The following is a 17359-nucleotide window of genomic DNA, read 5'->3' as shown; positions in this document are numbered from 1 at the left end:
ATTCCAAGCAGTGGAATGTGGTGGAACGGTTAAAAATTATGTCCCAATACATGTGTGAATCATAATGTAACACATGTATTGGGCCAAGCAGTGGATTGTGGTGAAAGGGTTAAAATTATGTCCCAATACATGTGTGAATCTAACTGGAATGGAGGTGTTGCTTAGTCCCGTGTGAATCTTATTACACACCTCCCCGTGTGAATCTTCTTATCTGTATGTAACCAGAATGGAATGTGTTTTTTAGCCTTGCTCTGCTGTTCACATGAATGTTTATATCTGGAAAAGAGTATATCAGCTGGAAAAGTCTCCAGTTCGGTGAGTCTGCTCCGGGGTTATGTTTAACCGCCGAGCGTGGGTTGTTGGCAACCGCTCTACGAGAACTGACGGCTCCCAGTTCCGGTAACATGTAGAGTGAGTATAAGCCAGACCCGCTGTACCTGGTTGTGGCGACGCTGCGGGGAATAAAAAGCTGAAGCATATTCTAGCAGACTCGCCTCTTGGTCGTTTGTTCTGTGTCAGACTACTCTCCTACGAACCTGACCTTGAGAATTTTTTTAAAACACCTTCTAAGCCCTCATCCAGGTCATTTATAAAAATGACGAACAGCAGTGGACCCAACACCGACCCTTGCGATACGCCGCTAGTAACTGGACACCAAGATGAACATGTTCCATCATTACAACCCTCTGTTTTCTTTCAGCAAGCCAATTACTGATCCAAACCGCTATGTCTCCCACAATCCCATTCCTCCGCATTCTGTATGATAGCCTACTATGGAGAACCTTATCGAACGCCTTGCTGAAATCCATATACACCACATCAACCGGTTTACTCTCATCTACCTATTTGGTCACTTTGTCAAAAAACTCAATAAGATTCGTTAGGCATGACCTACCCTTCACAAAACCATGCTGACTGTCCCTGATCAGATTATTCTTTTCTAGATGGTTATAAATCCTCTCTCTTATAACCTTTTCCAACACTTTACCAACAACTGAAGTGAGACTCACTGGTCTGTAATTATCAGGGTTGTCTCTACTACCCTTTTTGAACAAGGGAACCACATTTGCTATCCTCTAGTCCTCAGGCATTATTTCTGTAGACAATGATGATTTGAAGATCAATGCCAAAGGCTCGGCAATCTCTTCCCTTGCTTCCCAGAGGATCCTAGGAAAGATCCCATCTGGCCCAGGGGACTTGTCTATTTTCACACCCTGCAGTATTTCTAATACCTCTTCCTTGTGAACCTCAATCTCTTCTAGCCTAGATGCAAGTATCTCTGTATCTTCCTTGCCAACATTTTCATTTTCTATCGTGAACACTGTCGAAAAATATTTATTTAGTGTTTCCCCTATCTCCTCTGACTCCAGACACAACTTCCCACTATTATCCTTGATTGGCCCTAATTTAACTCTCGTCATTCTTTTATTCCTGACATACCTATTGAAAGCCTTAGGGTTAACCCTGATCCTATTCACCAACAACTTCTCATGTATCCTCCTGGCTCTTCTGAGCTATCTTTTTAGATCTTTCCTGACTTCCTTGTAACCCTCAAGTGCCCTAACTGAGTTTTCACATTTTGTCCTAACATAAGCCTTCTTCTTCTTGACCAGGGATTCCACTTCCTTAGTAAACCACGGCTCATGCGTTCTACATCTTCCTCCCTGCCTGACAGGTACATACTTAGTCTAGGACACACAGGAGCTTTTCCTTGAATAAGCTCCACATTTTTAATGTGCTCATCCCTTGCAGTTTCCTTCCCCATTCTACGCTTCCTAAATCTTTCCTAATTGCATCGTAATTTCCCTTCCCCCAGCTGTAACTCTTGCTCGGTGGAGTACACCTATCCCTTTCCCTCACTAAAGTAAACCTGACAGAATTGTGATCGCTGTCTCCAAAGTGCTCACCTACTTCCAAATCTAACACCTGGCCAGGCTCATTACCCAGTACTAAATCTAAAGTGGCTTCGCCCCTTGTTGGCCTGTCTACATACTGTGTCAGGAAGCCCTCCTGCACACACTGGACAAAAACTGACCCATCTACTCATACTGTAGTGATCCCAGTGCTACAGGAAGGGTAGAAAGGGAGGCAAGAGAGAGGGGGAGCAGCGTTTTTGATAAGGGCTGGTATTACAGCTGTGATGAGGGAGGATATTCCTGGAAATACATCGAGGGAAGTTATTTGGGTGGAACTGAGAAATAAGAGAGGGATGATCACCCCATCGGGATTGTATTATAGACCCCCTAATGGTCAGAGGGAAATTGAGAAACAGATTTGTAAGGAGATTTCAGTTATCTGTAAGAATAAAAGAGTGGTTATGGTAGGGGATTTTAACTTTCCAAACATCGACTGGGACTGCCATAGTGTTAAGGGTTTAGATGGAGAGGAATTTGTTAAGAGTGTACAAGAAAATTTCCTGATTCAATAACTGAATGTACCGAATAGAAAAAGTGCAAAACTTGACCTACTCTTGGGAAATAAGGCAGGGCAGGTGACTGAGGTGTCAGTGGGGGAGCACTTCGGGGCCAGTGACCATAATTCTATTAGTTTTAAAATAGTGCTGGAAAAAGATAGACCAGATCTAAAAGTTGAATTTCTAAATTGGAGAAAGGCCAATTTTGACGGTATTAGGCAAGAACCTTCAAAAGCTGACTGGGGGCAGATGTTCGCAGGTAAAGGGACGACTGGAAAATGGGAAGCCTTCAGAAATGAGATAACAAGATCTTATTTTGAGATTTCAGTTTTAAATTCCAGTACACCATTAACAAGGACATTGAATTTATTTCTCAAGAGCTGCAAAACAAAGAAACTGCAAAATAAACTCCCACAAATATTGGCCAAAATTTCCAAACGTAAGGTAGTAAATACTCTTGGGAAATAAGGCAGGGCAGGTGACTGAGGTGTCAGTGGGGGAGCACTTTGGGGCCAGCGACCATAATTCTATTAGATTTAAAATAGTGATGGAAAAGGATAGAACAGATCTAAAAGTTGAAGTTCTAAATTGGAGTTCGGCCAATTTCGATGGTATTAGGCAAGAACTTTCAAAAGCTGATTGGGTGCAAATGCTCGCAGGTAAAGGGACGACTGGAAAATGGGAAGCCTTCAGAAATGAGATAACAAGAGTCCAGAGAAAGTATATTCCTGTTCAGGTGAAAGGAAAGGCCAGGAGCTGCAGGAAATGCTGGATGACGAAAGAAACTGAGGGTTTGGTGAATAAAAAGATGGAAGCAAAGATCAGCAAGGCAGCCTTTGTGTGGAGCCGGACGAGATGGGGGATACACTTAGCAAGTATTTTGCATCAGTGTTTACTGTGGAGAAGGACATGGAAGATATAGAATGTGGGGAAATAGATGGTAACATCTTGAAAAATATCCATATTACAGAGGAGGAAGTGCTGGATGTCTTGAAACATATAAAAGGTGGATAAATCCCCAGGACATTACAAGGTGCACCCTTGAACTCTGTAGTAAGCTAGGGAAGTGATTGCTAGGCCCCTAGCTGAGATATTTGTATCATTGATAGTCACAGGTGAGGTTTTGGAAGACTGGAGGTTGGCTAACGTGGTATCACTGTTTAAGAAAGGTGATAAGGACAAGCCAGGGAACTATAGACCAGCGAGTCTGAAGTTGGTGATGGGCAAGTTTTTGGAGGGAATCCTGAGGGACAGGAAAGACAAGGACTGATTAAGGATAGTCAACATGGCTTTGTGCGTGGTAAATCATGTCTCATGAACTTGAGTTTTTTTGAAGAGATAACAAAGTGGATTAATGAGGACAGAGCAGGGGATGTGATCTATATGGACTTCAGTAAGGCATTCAACAAGGTTCCCTTTGTGATACTGGTTAGCAAGGTTAGATCTCATGGAATACAGAAAGAACTAGTCATTTGGAAACAGAACTGGTTTGAAAGTAGAAGACACCGGGTGGTGGTGGAGGGCTGTTTTCAGACTGGAGGCCTGTGACCAGTGGAGTGCCACAAGGATCGGTGCTGGGTCCACTACTTTTCGTCATTTATATAAATGATTTGGATGTGAACATAGGAGGTATAGTTAGTAAGTTTGCATATGACATCAAAATTGGAGGTTGAATGGACAGCAAAGAAGGTTCTCTCAGATTACAATGGGATCTTGATCAGATGGGCCAATGGTTTAAGGAGTGCCAGGTGGAGTTTAATTCTGATAAATGCGAGACATTTTGGGAAAGCGACTTCAAGCCCTGGACTCCCCTACCCCAGAGAAAAGACTTTGTCTATTTACCCTGTACCCTTTATGATTTTATAAGCCTCTATAAGGTCATCCCTTAGCCTCCAATGCTCCGGGAAAACAGCCCACTCTGTTCAACCTCTCCCTATAGCTCAAATCCTCCAATCCTGGCAACATCCTTGTAAATCCTTTCTGAACCCTTTCAAGTTTCACAACATCCTTCTGATAGAAAGAAGACCAGAATTGCATGCAATATTCCAAAAGTGGCCTAACCAACATCCTGTACAGAGCAACATGACCTCCCAACTCCTGTACTCCATACTCTGACCAATAAAGGAAAACATACCAACAGCCTTCTTCACTATCCTATCTACCTGCGACTCAACTTTCAAGGTGCTATGAACCTGCACTCCAAGATCTCTTTGTTCAGCAACACTCCCTCGGCCCTTACCATTAAGTGTATAAGTCCTGCTAAGATTTGCTGGATTATAAAAGAGACCTAAGGGGCAACATTTTTATTAAAGCACTGCATGTGGAAAGAGGCCCAACACATCCACACAGACCCTCTGAAGAGTAACCGACCCCAACCCATATCCCATTATCCCCTGATGAATGCACCTAAGCTACACACCCTTGAACACTATGGGCAATTTAGCACGGACAATTCACCCAACCTGCACATCTTTGGACTATGGGAGGAAACTGGAGCTCCCAGAGGAAGCCCAAACAGACATGGGGAGAATGTGCAAACTCCACACAGACAGACAAGGCTGGAATTGAACCTGGGTTCCTAGTGCTGTGAGGCAGCAATGCTAACCACTAAACCACAATGCCATGTAGAGTGTGATGCATGTATGGAATGAGCTGCCAGAGGAAGTGGTAGGGGCTGGCACAATTACAACATTTAAAAGACATCTGGATAGGTACATGAATAGAAAGGGTTTAGAGGGATATGGACCGGGTGCTGACAAGTGGGATTGGATTAGGTTGGGATATCTGGTCAGCATGGCAAGTTGGACCGAAGGGTCCATTTGTGTGCTGTACATATCTATTACTTTATGACTCTCTATAAGTACAATTACTGTTCTCAAGCCTTAGCAGTTGGTTATTTCTAACAGTTTCTGTTGAAGCATTTCACACATGATCTCTTAAATCTTGCTGGTCTTTTAATAGTACACGTATATGTTCTTGTTGTTGCTGTTCATCTGGATGAAGCTGTTTTTGCTAGTGTGGTACATTCCTGTGTCATTTGTTGTTCCTGTTGCAGCAGTTGCCTGTTTCTGTAGCTGGGTTGCTGTGGAACTCTGAGTCGAATGGTTGATGTGCAATTTGTGGGCTGGTGTGTTTACTGCTCCAGATCAGCTGGTGCAATTGAGGAGCATCCTCTGCAATTGGGCACATGTGCCTGCAAATGCAATGGTACACAGTGAACATTTAATGACCATCAAGATGACCACTGCTCCAGGTTGCCACTTGGGAGGGGTTGGCTTTTGTTGAGAACATTGAACAATTTTGTACCCTGGCAGGCTCTCCAATACTCAACCCTGGCAATAGTTTATCTTTTCAAAGTGAAGTTTGGCTTTCTGACATTTCATCTTGATTTCTTCACTGATACGTGTTACTACTTCTGGCTTCCATTTCTTTTTCGCTATTGGAAGAGTAGTTGCCTGTGCCATGACATTAGCCTATTGGTCTACTTCCCATGCCTCCAGTAGGGGTATTTCCACAACGGGGAATTGCCTTGTATACACCTGAGCAGGATTTGTTTGATTTCTTCACTATTTCCTATGCAATTTTCATTGCCATCTCTGTCATGCCGTTTGACTGGGGAGAGTGCGGAGATGATGTATATTGTTGTATTTCCTAGTCTTTCATTATGCAACTGAGTTCTTCATTCAAAAATTAAGGGTTATTGTCACTCCTGACAATGTTGGGTACGCCATCATGGTAGTTATGGAAGTCAACTAGTTTCCCTCCTAGTGGTCAGAATTGTAGGCCATTGGAACAAGCTAATCAGCTGCTGGAAGAGAGATCTACTCCCAGCTTCATCCATGTTCTATCTGAGATGTTGTGTGTCATCTCTAGCTCTGTAGCTTGCTTAGGTTGCTACTGATTACAAGCGGTGTAATGCCTGGAGTCCTTGAAGTTGTTGACCACGTTTGGCCATTGGAGCACATTTATTGCCTTCCTTAGACTTGATTAAATTCATTAGTGGCTTGAATGGATGCACTTCTGCACCTTTCCTTTTTTGAGGATCATTAGTCTAAATCCTTTGTACAACCTTCCATCTTGGGCTGTCAATTCATCTCTATCTGCAGAAAATGCTCTTCAAGGAACAAGTGTCTCCTTGATGCTCTCGGTTTACTCGCTGTTGAAGCACGTCTCCAACATGCTTCTGCTTCCCTTGCTTGTCTGTCCCCTGATAGTGATACTCCTGTAACCAGAAAACATTGTTTGCAGTAACTTTGGAACAGACAGCATGAGGAAAATGCTTTGAAGAACCTTCTGGTCTACTCAAGTGTCATTTTGTCTTTTCATTATATGTATTGATGAAAACGTTTACAAATGAAGGCAGTGGCTAGATATTCTTTCTTCATCTGCACATAATATAGTCCTGTTTGTGTTAGCACCCTTGATGAAGAACTAACTGGTTCACTTTGCTGCACTTGTGTTGCTCCAAGTCATCACCTATTGATGTCACGCTGCAGAGTTTTTTCATCATTTATGCTGCACCATTTCAGAATTGGCATTCTTGTAACTCGTTGCTGGATTTTAATGGAATGCTGTTTTTATACCACTCATGTTTTTGGCTGAGTTGGCATAATGGTTCACAATCCACCAACAAATTGGGCAAATAGTTGATGAATCCAATCAATCATTGCACTGATCTTTTGTCTGTTCATGGCTGCACTTTTTTCAGATCAGGGCAAAGAAATCTTGCAGCTAGTACATGGCCTATATACTTGACCTTGAACATCTTTAATTGTATTTTTTTTCCTTGATCAACTTCACCTGGCAAGTTCTGTCAAGTAGTCGCACTAAACTCTTATCCTGATTAACAATGTCTTCTTCCATTGTGTCTGCATCCATTAACTAGCAGATCACTCATTGTAACTTTCAGTACAGGAGGATCATGAACTCTCTCATGTTATCTATGCTGAGCGTCTTCTGGAGCAGTGGTAATGCCAAGCAGCATACATATTTCTCCTGAAGGACGTCCAGAATACAGTGAGAAAAACATTGCTTTCACCGTTCCTCACTGGGAGTGGTGAGCAGGGGAGTGGGGGAGAGGGATGGGGCAAGCAGAATAGGACAGTAGAGTGAGTGACGGTGGTGAGTGTCAGTGGCACCAGCATTGTCAACTTCGTCTGTCAATGCACTGGCAAGAAACACTCTATTGTTGAATACAGTGATCAGCCTGAAAAGCTGTAAGGTGCCGAACTGAATGATGAGATATTGTTCGTTGAGCTTACAATGTGCTCTACAAAACACTAAGAAGAGAGAGGTCCAAGTTGGAGTGAGGAGGAGAATTAAGATGACATGTGCTGGCAACCTAACAGGGTCGGCTGATTGGCTTTCCTGGATAGCGAGAACCTCGGCAAGGCTTCATTTCACAAATGTGGTCAGTCAGGGGTGTCCGAGTCTCCACCCTGCACCATCCCCCTTGAGCACACAGCCAAACTCCTAACCACCTCCAAACTCCCCCAGGAATAGCATGAAATTCCTTCCATTGCTTTACTTGGAGGGATTGTTTGTGCTCCCGGAAAATGGGAGGGGTTCACCCAGGTCATTTACAAAAAGACTAGGTGAAATTGAGGATTGCAGGTGCTGGAGATCAGAGTCTAGATTAGAGTGGTGCTGGAAAAGCACAGCAGGTCAGGCAACATCCGAGGAGCAGGGAAAAAAAATAAAATAAAATAAAAAATAAAAATCGGCGTTTTGGGCAAAAGCCCTTCATCAGGAATTGTGAAGCCCTTCCTGATGAAGGGCTTTTGCCCAAAACATTGATTTTCCTGCTCCTCGAATGCTGCCTGACTTGCTGTGCTTTTCCAGCACCACTCTAATCTTGACTATTTACATAAAGAAAAACTCCTTCAGAATGCTAAAAATACACACAGTGGCATCATATTGAAGGTGGTGTAGATGGCAGAGGATAAACGGATGAATGTAAAGGCTGCTGTTGCAGATAGTGAGGGCAAGGAGGTAGCCAAAACTACAATATGAACATAAAACACTAGGTAGAACACTATGTTCTATGTTCATATTGACATTTCGGCATCAATAGAAGGAAACAATGAGAGCGGAAATGTAAGCAATGAGATAGACATAGTCAAAGAACATGTTAGCCACAATGCAATGGAAACCTTGGTTATGGAGAAAAGAAAGCATATCAGTTTCAAGTCCACTAACTCCAACAACTATCTGCTACACTACTACTCTACAATTTCATGCAAGGAATCTTTCCAATCCTCCTTGTCACATCAGTTCTGTCAAAATCAACTTCCAAACCAGTGATACAGATTTGCCTTCCTTTATTCTCAAACTGAGTGCAGTAACTGTTGGGAACAATTCAATTATTCCGACTAAAATTTCCCCTAGACCTTTCTTCTGTTAATTTCTTTGTTGTAACAATATCTCCTTTTGCCTTGGGCCATCCTTCCTTTTTGACATCAATTACTGACCTCTTATTTTCCCTTATGTTCTTTCCTCCATTGCTCACACAACTCCCACCCTTCACATGTTTCACCCCTTCCCCACCCCCATCCTGATCCCGATCCCAATACTCTTCCATGGTTTTGATTTATTTAAAACCTATTACATCTCTAATGTGTTCAGTTAAGACGGAAATGTTAGCTTTGTATCTCCACGGATGTTTTCCAACCTCCTAAATATTTCCTGTTGTTATTTCAGATTTCCAGCATCTCAAAATTTTTCTCTTTTACACAAGGTCAGAACAGTTTGTTTTCATTTGCAACCAAGTGTCTTCAGAGATAACAGAATAAGATAGACCTTTGTTAATTGCTTTCCTTTGACAATCAGTGAATAATTATACCTGTATCCTTTTGCAATGTTTTATTGTTCAACAGGAACTAAAAATGAAAATATTATGCAGTATTTGATTAGAAATAATTTTTTTGTTGTATTACGATGTAATGGTCACTTCGGATTTTAATTGCGTCTACTTACTCAGTTTGTCCCCATGGAATAGGATGAACATTGCAATTTGCGAGGTAGTGTGGGCTGTATCGCGCTTCAAGGTAGACAATTCCTTCTTTTGCTTTATCCTCGGCCAGTTCATAGGCTATTTGTTGAATAGCCTCTCGGTCACCTCTGGGATGAAAGATTAAATGCACTTTACACAGATTAATGGTTTGGATGTCTGTATAGTCACATCATTATCCAAGTTGCAATTTAGCACAAGTAACACAAGAGTGAGTACAACACTGAGCCCATTAATATGCTGTTAGCTCACAGGAACCATCAACAGGTTAATGTCACTGACTAGTAATACATATAATTGTCTGAGTAAGAGCTGGTTCAAGATACTACCTTATTCATAAGAGAAATGCAGAATTTGAAAAACAAATGACCAAGTCTCTAATTCAGAGGAAAACATTTACATTATTACGAGTTTAGTAAGTAAATATTAGTTGCTGGTAAACAATGAATACAAAAGACTTCTGATTGTATAAATGATGTCACAGATATTTATTCAGTTCACAAAATTTTCTTTCAGTATTTGCTTCTAAGAGCTGCTGCCTTAAAACCTACCTACAATATTAGACCATATGCAGACAATTTCCAACACCAGATATACCACAATCATAATTGTTTCAGGATGTTATAAAAATACAAACATCTTGTTTTGCACTTTTATCAATGTATACACGATTAAACTGAGCTAAGGCCAATTATATCAAAATCTAGCAGGAGCTGAGAAATGTGGATTGGATACAGCTATTTAAAGGGCAATCCACATTTGATATGTGGGAGGCTTGCAAAGATAGGTTAAAGGTAGTGTAGGATAGGCATGTGCCTTTGAAAACAAGGGATAGGAAAGGCAAGATTTGTGAACCATGGATGACAGGAGAAATTGTACGACTAGCCAAGAGAAAAAGGGAAGCGTACATAAGATCCAGGCAGCTAAGAACAGAATGGGTCTTGGAGGAATATTGGGAGACTAGGACCAATCTTAAAAGAAGAATCAAGCGGGCTAAAAGGGGTAATGAAATAACTTTAGCGAGCAGAATTAAGGAGAATCTCAAGGCCTTTTATTCATATATAAGTAGTAAGAGGGTAACTAGAAAAAAGGTTGGTCCACTAAAACTTAAGGAAGGAAGGTTGTGTGTCGAACCTGAGAAAATGGGTCAGATTTTCAATCAGTGCTTTGTATCAGTGTACACTGTTGAGAGGGACATGATGAATGTTGAGATTAGAGATATAAGTTTGTTTACCCTGGATCACATTGACATAAGGGGGGGTGGGGGGGGGGGGGGAAGATGTTGGGTAGGCTAAAGGATATTAAGGTGGACAAACCCCCAGGACCAGGTGGGATCTATCCCAAGTTGCTGAGGGAGGCGAAATACCTTTGTAGCATCCTTCAACAGACCACTGGAGAGTTGCTAATGTTGTCCCCCTGTACAAGAAGGGTAGTAGAAATATTCCAGGTAACTACAGACCAGTCAGCCTGATGTCAGTGGTGGGAAGGTTACTGGAGAAGGTACTGAGGGAATCTAGTTATATTTGGAAAAGAATGGGTTTATCAATGATAGGCAACAAGATTTTATGTGGGGGAGGTCATGCCTTCCCAACTGAATAGAGTTCTTTGAGGAAGTGACCAAGTTGATAGACAAAGGAATGGTTGGAGATTAGATTAAATTACTTACAGTGTGGAAACAGGCCATTCAGCCCAACAAGTCCATACCAACCCACCCAGACCCATTCTGCTACATTTACCCCTTCACCTAACACTAGGGGCAATTTAGCATGGCCAATTCACCTGACCTGCACATCTTTGGACTGTGGGAGGAAACCAGAGCACCCGGAAGAAACCCACACAGACACGGGAGAATGTGCAAACCCCACACAGACAGTTGCCCGAGGCGGGAATTGAACCCGGGTCTCTGGCGCTGTGAGGCAGCAGTGCTAACCACCGTGCCACCCCAAATATATATAGACTTTACTAAAGTGTTTGATAAGGTTCCCCATAGTAAACTAATGGAGAAAGTGAAGTCACGTGGTGTGCAGGGTGGTCTGGCTCGGTGGATAAAGAATTGGTTGAGCAACAGGAGATAGAGAGTAGTAGTTGAAGAGAGTTTCTCGAAATGGAGAAAGGTGACCAGTGGTGTTGCACAGGGATCATTGCTGGAGCCACTGTTGTTTGTGATATACATAAATGATCTGGAAGAGGGCACTGTTGGTATGATCAGCAAGTTTGCAGATGACACGAAGATTGGTGACAGGGTATTGATTATAAGAGCTGGCAGGTCAGATTAAAATTGCACATGATTTTGGTTCGGCTGCATTTAGAATACTGTGTACAGTTCTGGTCGCCACATTACCAAAAGACGTGGACACTTTGGAGAGAGTGCAGAGAAGTTTTACGAGGATGTTGCCTGGTATGAAAAGTGCGAGCTATGAAGAGAGGTTGAGTAGGTTAGGATTGTTTTCATTAGAAAAAAGGAGATTGAGGGGGGACCTGATTGAGGTTTACAAAGTCATGAAGGGTATAGACAGGGTGGATAGAGATAAACTTTTTCCCAGAGTGAGGGATTTAGTAATGAGAGGTCACATGTTCAAGGTGAGAGGTGAAAAGTTTAAGGGGAATACACGTGGAAATTACTTTACACAGAGGGTGGTAGGTGCCTGGAATGCATTGCCAGCAAAGATAGTAGAGGCAGGTACGGTAGATTCATTTAAGGTGCATCTGGACAAATGCATAAATTGGTGTAGAGCAGAGGGATACAGATCCATAGGAATTGGACGATAGATTGAGACAGTGGATTTGGATTGGCACAGGCTTGGAGGGCCAAAGGGCCTATTCCTGGGCTGTAAATTTTCTTTGTACATTTTGGATGCCATTAAAAACTGTGCAACAACACGTAGCATGGTGGTTCAGTGGTTTGTGCTGCTGGCTCACAGCTAGGCAGTAGTGGGTACTACAGATGCTGGAGGTCAGAGTCAAGATTAGAGTAGTGCTGGAAAAGCATAGCAAGTCAAGCAGTATCCGAGGAGAAGGAAAATTCAGGCAAAAACCCTTCATCAGGAACGGCTTTTCTGATTAAATATGCAATCAATCTCTACTTCTCAAATCAATCAAATTGCTATTTATGGAAAGTGAGTTAAAATATTTAAATTTTTTCTCTCCGTAGATGCTGCCTGGCCAGCTGAATATTTCTAGTATTTCTGTTTTTAATTTCCAGCACTTGCAGTATTTTGTTTTTCACGTATTAATATCAACATTGCAATATAGTTCATTTTGAAGTTTACATCAAGTTAGTATTCATTGAAATATGTTCATTTGAGTGTGAATATTATGCTCAAGATGTGTGACCAGGATGCTTTTGCATGCACAAACTCATATGGTTTTCCAAATCTTGCTTGATGTTAATGATTAGATTCCTTACAGTGTGGCAACAGGCCCTTCAGCCCAAATAGTCCACACCAACCCTCCGAAAAGTCACCCACCCAGACCCCCTAACTCTGCAGGCAATTTAGCATGACCAACTCACCTAACCAGCAAATCTTTGGACTGTGGGAGGAAACCAGAGCATCCAGAGGAAACCCACGCAGACACAGGGAGAACGTGCAAACTCCACATAGACAGTTGCCCGAGGCTGGAATCAAACCCGGGTCCCTGGCATTGTGAGGCAGCAGTGCTAACCACTAAGCCACCATGGATGGCCTTCAGCTGGGATTTTCCTGTTTTGTTCTATAACCTGTGCACAAACTATGTAAATGACCTAGATAGGATGTAGGATGACCTAGGATGATGATGCCAGCTTGTACGAGGGGACATAACTACAAATTGAGGGGTGATAGATTTAAGACAGATGTCAGAGGCAGTTTCTTTACTCAGAGTGGTAAGGGCATGGAATGCCCTGCCTGCCAATGTAGTTAACTCAGCCACATTAGGGAGATTTAAACAATCCTTGGATAAGCACATAGATGATGATGGGATAGTGTAGGGGGACGAGCTGAGAACAGTTCACAGGTTGGCACAACACGGAGTGCCGAAGGGCCTGTTCTGTGCTGTCTTGTTCTATGTTCTATATGACTTTGCTGAGGGTTCTATAGCATTGCCAGTATTGTGCAGTGGCTGTCAAGAAAATCCTTGAGAAAATTCCCAGTGTTCCCTGCTGACTAGCCCCTGTCTAATGATAACAAAAGGAACATCTATTTGTCTGAATTGGCCATTACCAGTGGCAAATTGATTTCAGACACCACTCCAGAAGTTATATGCATTTTTGGATTGCTGCACCATCATTATCTGTTACCTGTGCCACTTAACACAGGCCCTAGGAGAAAGTGAGGACTGCAGATGCTGGAGATCAGAGTCAAAAAGTGTGGTGCTGGAAAAGCACAGCAGGTCAGACAGCAACCGAGGAGCAGGAGAGTCAATGTTTCGAGCATAAGCTCTTCATCAGGAATGTCAGGAGGATTCGAAGGAGAAATTGTTGAGGGTAAGGACCAGTTCAGCCAATTGAATGAGTGTGTCGGTGCAAGGGTATTGGTTGGTTTGGCAGGAGACCTCCAAATGGAAGGCTTGGAGGTCTTCGTCATGGTGGATGGATATGTATAGGGACTGGATGCCTATGGCAAAGATGAGGCATTGGGGCCAGGGAACTGAAAGTCATGGAGGAGGTAGAGGGCAATGGGTGGTGCTTCAAGATCCTGACCAAGGGAGACAGGACGGTGTCAAAGTATGAGGAGGTAAGTTCAGTGGGGCAGGATCAGGCTGAGACGATGCATTGACCAGGGCAGTCAGGTCTGTGGGTCTTGGGTAGTAAGTAGAACTGGGCGGTGTGGGGTTCCCAGACTATGAGGTTGGAGGCTATTGGTGGGAGATCCCCTGAAGTGGTAAGGTTGTGGATGGTCTGGGACATGATGGTTTGGTGATGGGAGGGGAGGTCGTGGTTGAGGGGACTGTAGGAGGAGATGTCTGTGAGTTGGTGCTTGGCTTCAGTGGTTTAGAGGGCAGTGCACCAAATTACCACAGTGACCCCCTCCATCTGCTGGTTTGATGGTGAGGTTGGGGTTGGAGTAGAGGGGATGGAGGGCTGTGCATTGTGAGGCTTAGAGGTTCGGAGTGGGGGAGAAGGGTGGGCAGGTTCAGGCAGTCAATGTCATGACGGCAGTTGGACATAGAGCGATCAAGGGTGGGTAACAAACTAGCATGGGGTATCCAAGTGGATGGAGTGTGTTGGAGGCAGGAGAAGGGGTCCTCAGAGGGTGTGTGGGAGTCCTGATGGAACAAGTAAGCATGGAGGCAGAGGTGGCAGAAGAAATACAGGTTCTTTCAGCCAGCTGGAGTGGATCGTAAAGAACACATGGTATTAATTGAAGAGTAGAAAATATGACCACAATATAAGTCAACAGTCCTCCTTCAATCACCACCATCATAAACAGATTACATTACATTACAGTGTGGAAACAGGCCCTTCGTCCACACCGACCCGCCGAAGCGCAACCCACCCATACCCCTACATTTACCCCTTATTACCTAACACTAAGGGCAATTTAGCATGGCCAATTCACCTAACCTGCACATCTTTGGACTGTGGGAGGAGACCGGAGCACCCGGAGGAAACCCACGCAGACACGGGGAGAACGTGCAAACTCCACACAGTCAGTCGCCTGAGGCGGGAATTGAACCCGGGTCTCAGGCGCTGTGAGGCAGCAGTGCTAACCACTGTGCCACCGTGCCGCCCACTAACTGTGGGCGGCACGGTGGCACAGTGGTTAGCACTGCTGCCTCACAGCGCCTGAGACCCGGGTTCAATTCCCGCCTCAGGCGACTGACTGTGTGGAGTTTGCACGTTCTCCCCGTGTCTGCGTGGGTTTCCTCCGGGTGCTCCGGTCTCCTCCCACAGTCCAAAGATGTGCAGGGTCAGGTGAATTGGCCATGCTAAATTGCCCGTAGTGTTAGGTAAGGGGTAAATGTAGGGGTATGGGTGGGTTCGCTTCGGCGGGTCGGTGTGGACTTGTTGGGCCGAAGGGCCTGTTTCCACACTGTAAGTAATCTAATCTAATCTAAAACAGATATTTGATCAATGATCTCATTAACAATATGCAAGACACTGATATTCAGAAGGACCGTATTATAAAAACATGACAATGTACTTACGCAATCACAGGCATGTAGTAACTGAACTTTGACAAGACCTCAGTGAGTGTTGATGGTTTGCTGCAGGTTATCAGTTTGTGAAGCTCATCTTCATTTTCGGCTGGTATTTGGATTTTTCTTTTCCTACAGTAAAGAATATGGACATCATGCATAATAAATATTTGGGTTTCTGTAAGCATTCATGACTTTGCACATTTATAGCGCATTGAATATGAACAACATCCTTAGGTGATGCAGAAACAGAAATAAAGAAAGTAACACCAGGCCAACAAGAGCAAAGTTAGATGGGGTGACCACAAACGTGGTCAAGGAGATGGGACTTGAAGGTTCACAAAGCGTTGGGTGAAATGATTTGGAAAATCTTAGGTGGTCCAAAGTATTGGCCTGTGATGACTGGACATTTTCCAAGAATGGAAAAGGTGAAAGGAGGTAAACATGGAAGGTTGGAGTCAGAGGAATGGTACCCCATAGGGCTGAATGAGATTTCCAAAAGATGGCATTGCAATATCAGAGATCGATTTTTGGTAAGAACAAAAACATTGAATTCAACAATTACCCGTCATGAAATACTTCATGTTTCCCTTCTCATTCCAAGTTACAATATTTTAATTGATGACACCCATTACAAACTCTTCCGTTACTCATTAAACTTTTCCTGTTCGCTCCAGTAAATTTCATCAAAAATATCTTTATTAAATCCCCTCTTAGCCTTCATTGCATCAATGGACGCAATCCTGGTATCTCAACACTTGTATGCAATTCCTTGCCCTTGTCATCATGCTGGTGAAATGATACTGAACACATTCTTTAACTTTTATGAAATTTCTTCATCCAAACTGCATACAGTTCTCCAACTATCACATCATCATTCCTGTGTATAATGTTGTAAACTACGTTCTCATTTGTGAAATTTAAAATGCTGTTAGCTTTAAATCTTTTTCGAATTGTGTCAATACTTTCAATGTAAATTCTGAGATCTATTTGATATCCGTTCCTTTCAGTAGGTTCCAAATCACAGCACACCTAATTTCACTATTTTTCTTTCTAAAATGTAGCTTGTACTTTTCCAAAATAAGTGATAGATCCAAGGATTTATAATCATTTTTGCTTTTAATTCAAAAATGCTCTCTTTTCAAAATGAGGATTCCTCCAAAAATATTGCAGTTTCAAATTCAAAGACTGACAAAGTCCTGTGTAAGCAGGATGCAAAATGCAATGTTGTACATATAAGTTATCAGAGAAACTTTAAACAGAGAGTGGGAAAGACCTAACAACAAATAATGAGAGGGCTATCTATCTCAGCCTCTCCCCAAAAACCAACCTGTTGTCAGCATTTATGTTTACCCTCCAGAAGTACATGAGAACAGAGGCTGTACTTTTAACTTTTATGAAGGTTGAGAGGTGACTTGATGGAGGTGTACAAGATGTTGAGAGGCATAGATAGAGTGAATAGCCAGAGACTTTTTCCCATGCCAGGTATGTCTATCATGATGGGTATAATTTTAAGGTACTTGGAGGTAGGTTTCGGGGTGATGTCAAAGGTAGGTTCTTTACTCAGAGAGTGGTGTCTAGATTAGAGTGGTGCTGGAAAAGCACAGCAGTTCAGGCAGCATCTGAGGAGCAGGAAAATCGATGTTTTGGGCAAAAGCCCTTCATCAGGAATGGAGGCAAAGTGCCTGCAGGGTGGAGAGATAAATGAGAGGGTGGAGGTGGGGAGAAAGTAGCATAGAGTACAGTAGGTGAGTGGGAGTGGGGATGAAGGTGATAGGTCAGGGAGGAGGGTGGAGTGGATAGGTGGAAAGGAAGATAGG

The 17359-nt window shown here is 43.1% G+C and overlaps 1 protein-coding gene across 3 annotated transcripts in view; it reads right to left on the bottom strand.

Annotated features, from left to right (window-relative positions):
- LOC122549383 (adenosine deaminase-like) overlaps positions 1–17359 on the bottom strand; it is a 62571-nt gene that overhangs the window by 23650 nt on the left and 21562 nt on the right. For all 3 annotated transcript variants that reach the window (XR_006311515.1, XM_043689115.1, XM_043689116.1), the window contains exons 4-5: positions 15549–15671; positions 9389–9532 (exon numbers count right to left, since the gene is read on the bottom strand). Coding sequence is in view for 2 of the 3 variants with exons in the window: in XM_043689115.1 (XP_043545050.1) it covers positions 9389–9532; positions 15549–15671 (267 nt within the window). In the remaining variant the exon portion in view is untranslated. The remainder of the gene's footprint in view (positions 1–9388; positions 9533–15548; positions 15672–17359) is intronic.

The sequence above is a fragment of the Chiloscyllium plagiosum genome, chromosome 4 (genome assembly GCF_004010195.1).
Source record: "Chiloscyllium plagiosum isolate BGI_BamShark_2017 chromosome 4, ASM401019v2, whole genome shotgun sequence".
In the NCBI taxonomy this organism is placed as follows: domain Eukaryota; kingdom Metazoa; phylum Chordata; class Chondrichthyes; order Orectolobiformes; family Hemiscylliidae; genus Chiloscyllium; species Chiloscyllium plagiosum.
The sequence above is the reverse complement of the archived record's forward strand: the minus strand, read 5'-3'. Positions and strand labels throughout refer to the sequence as shown.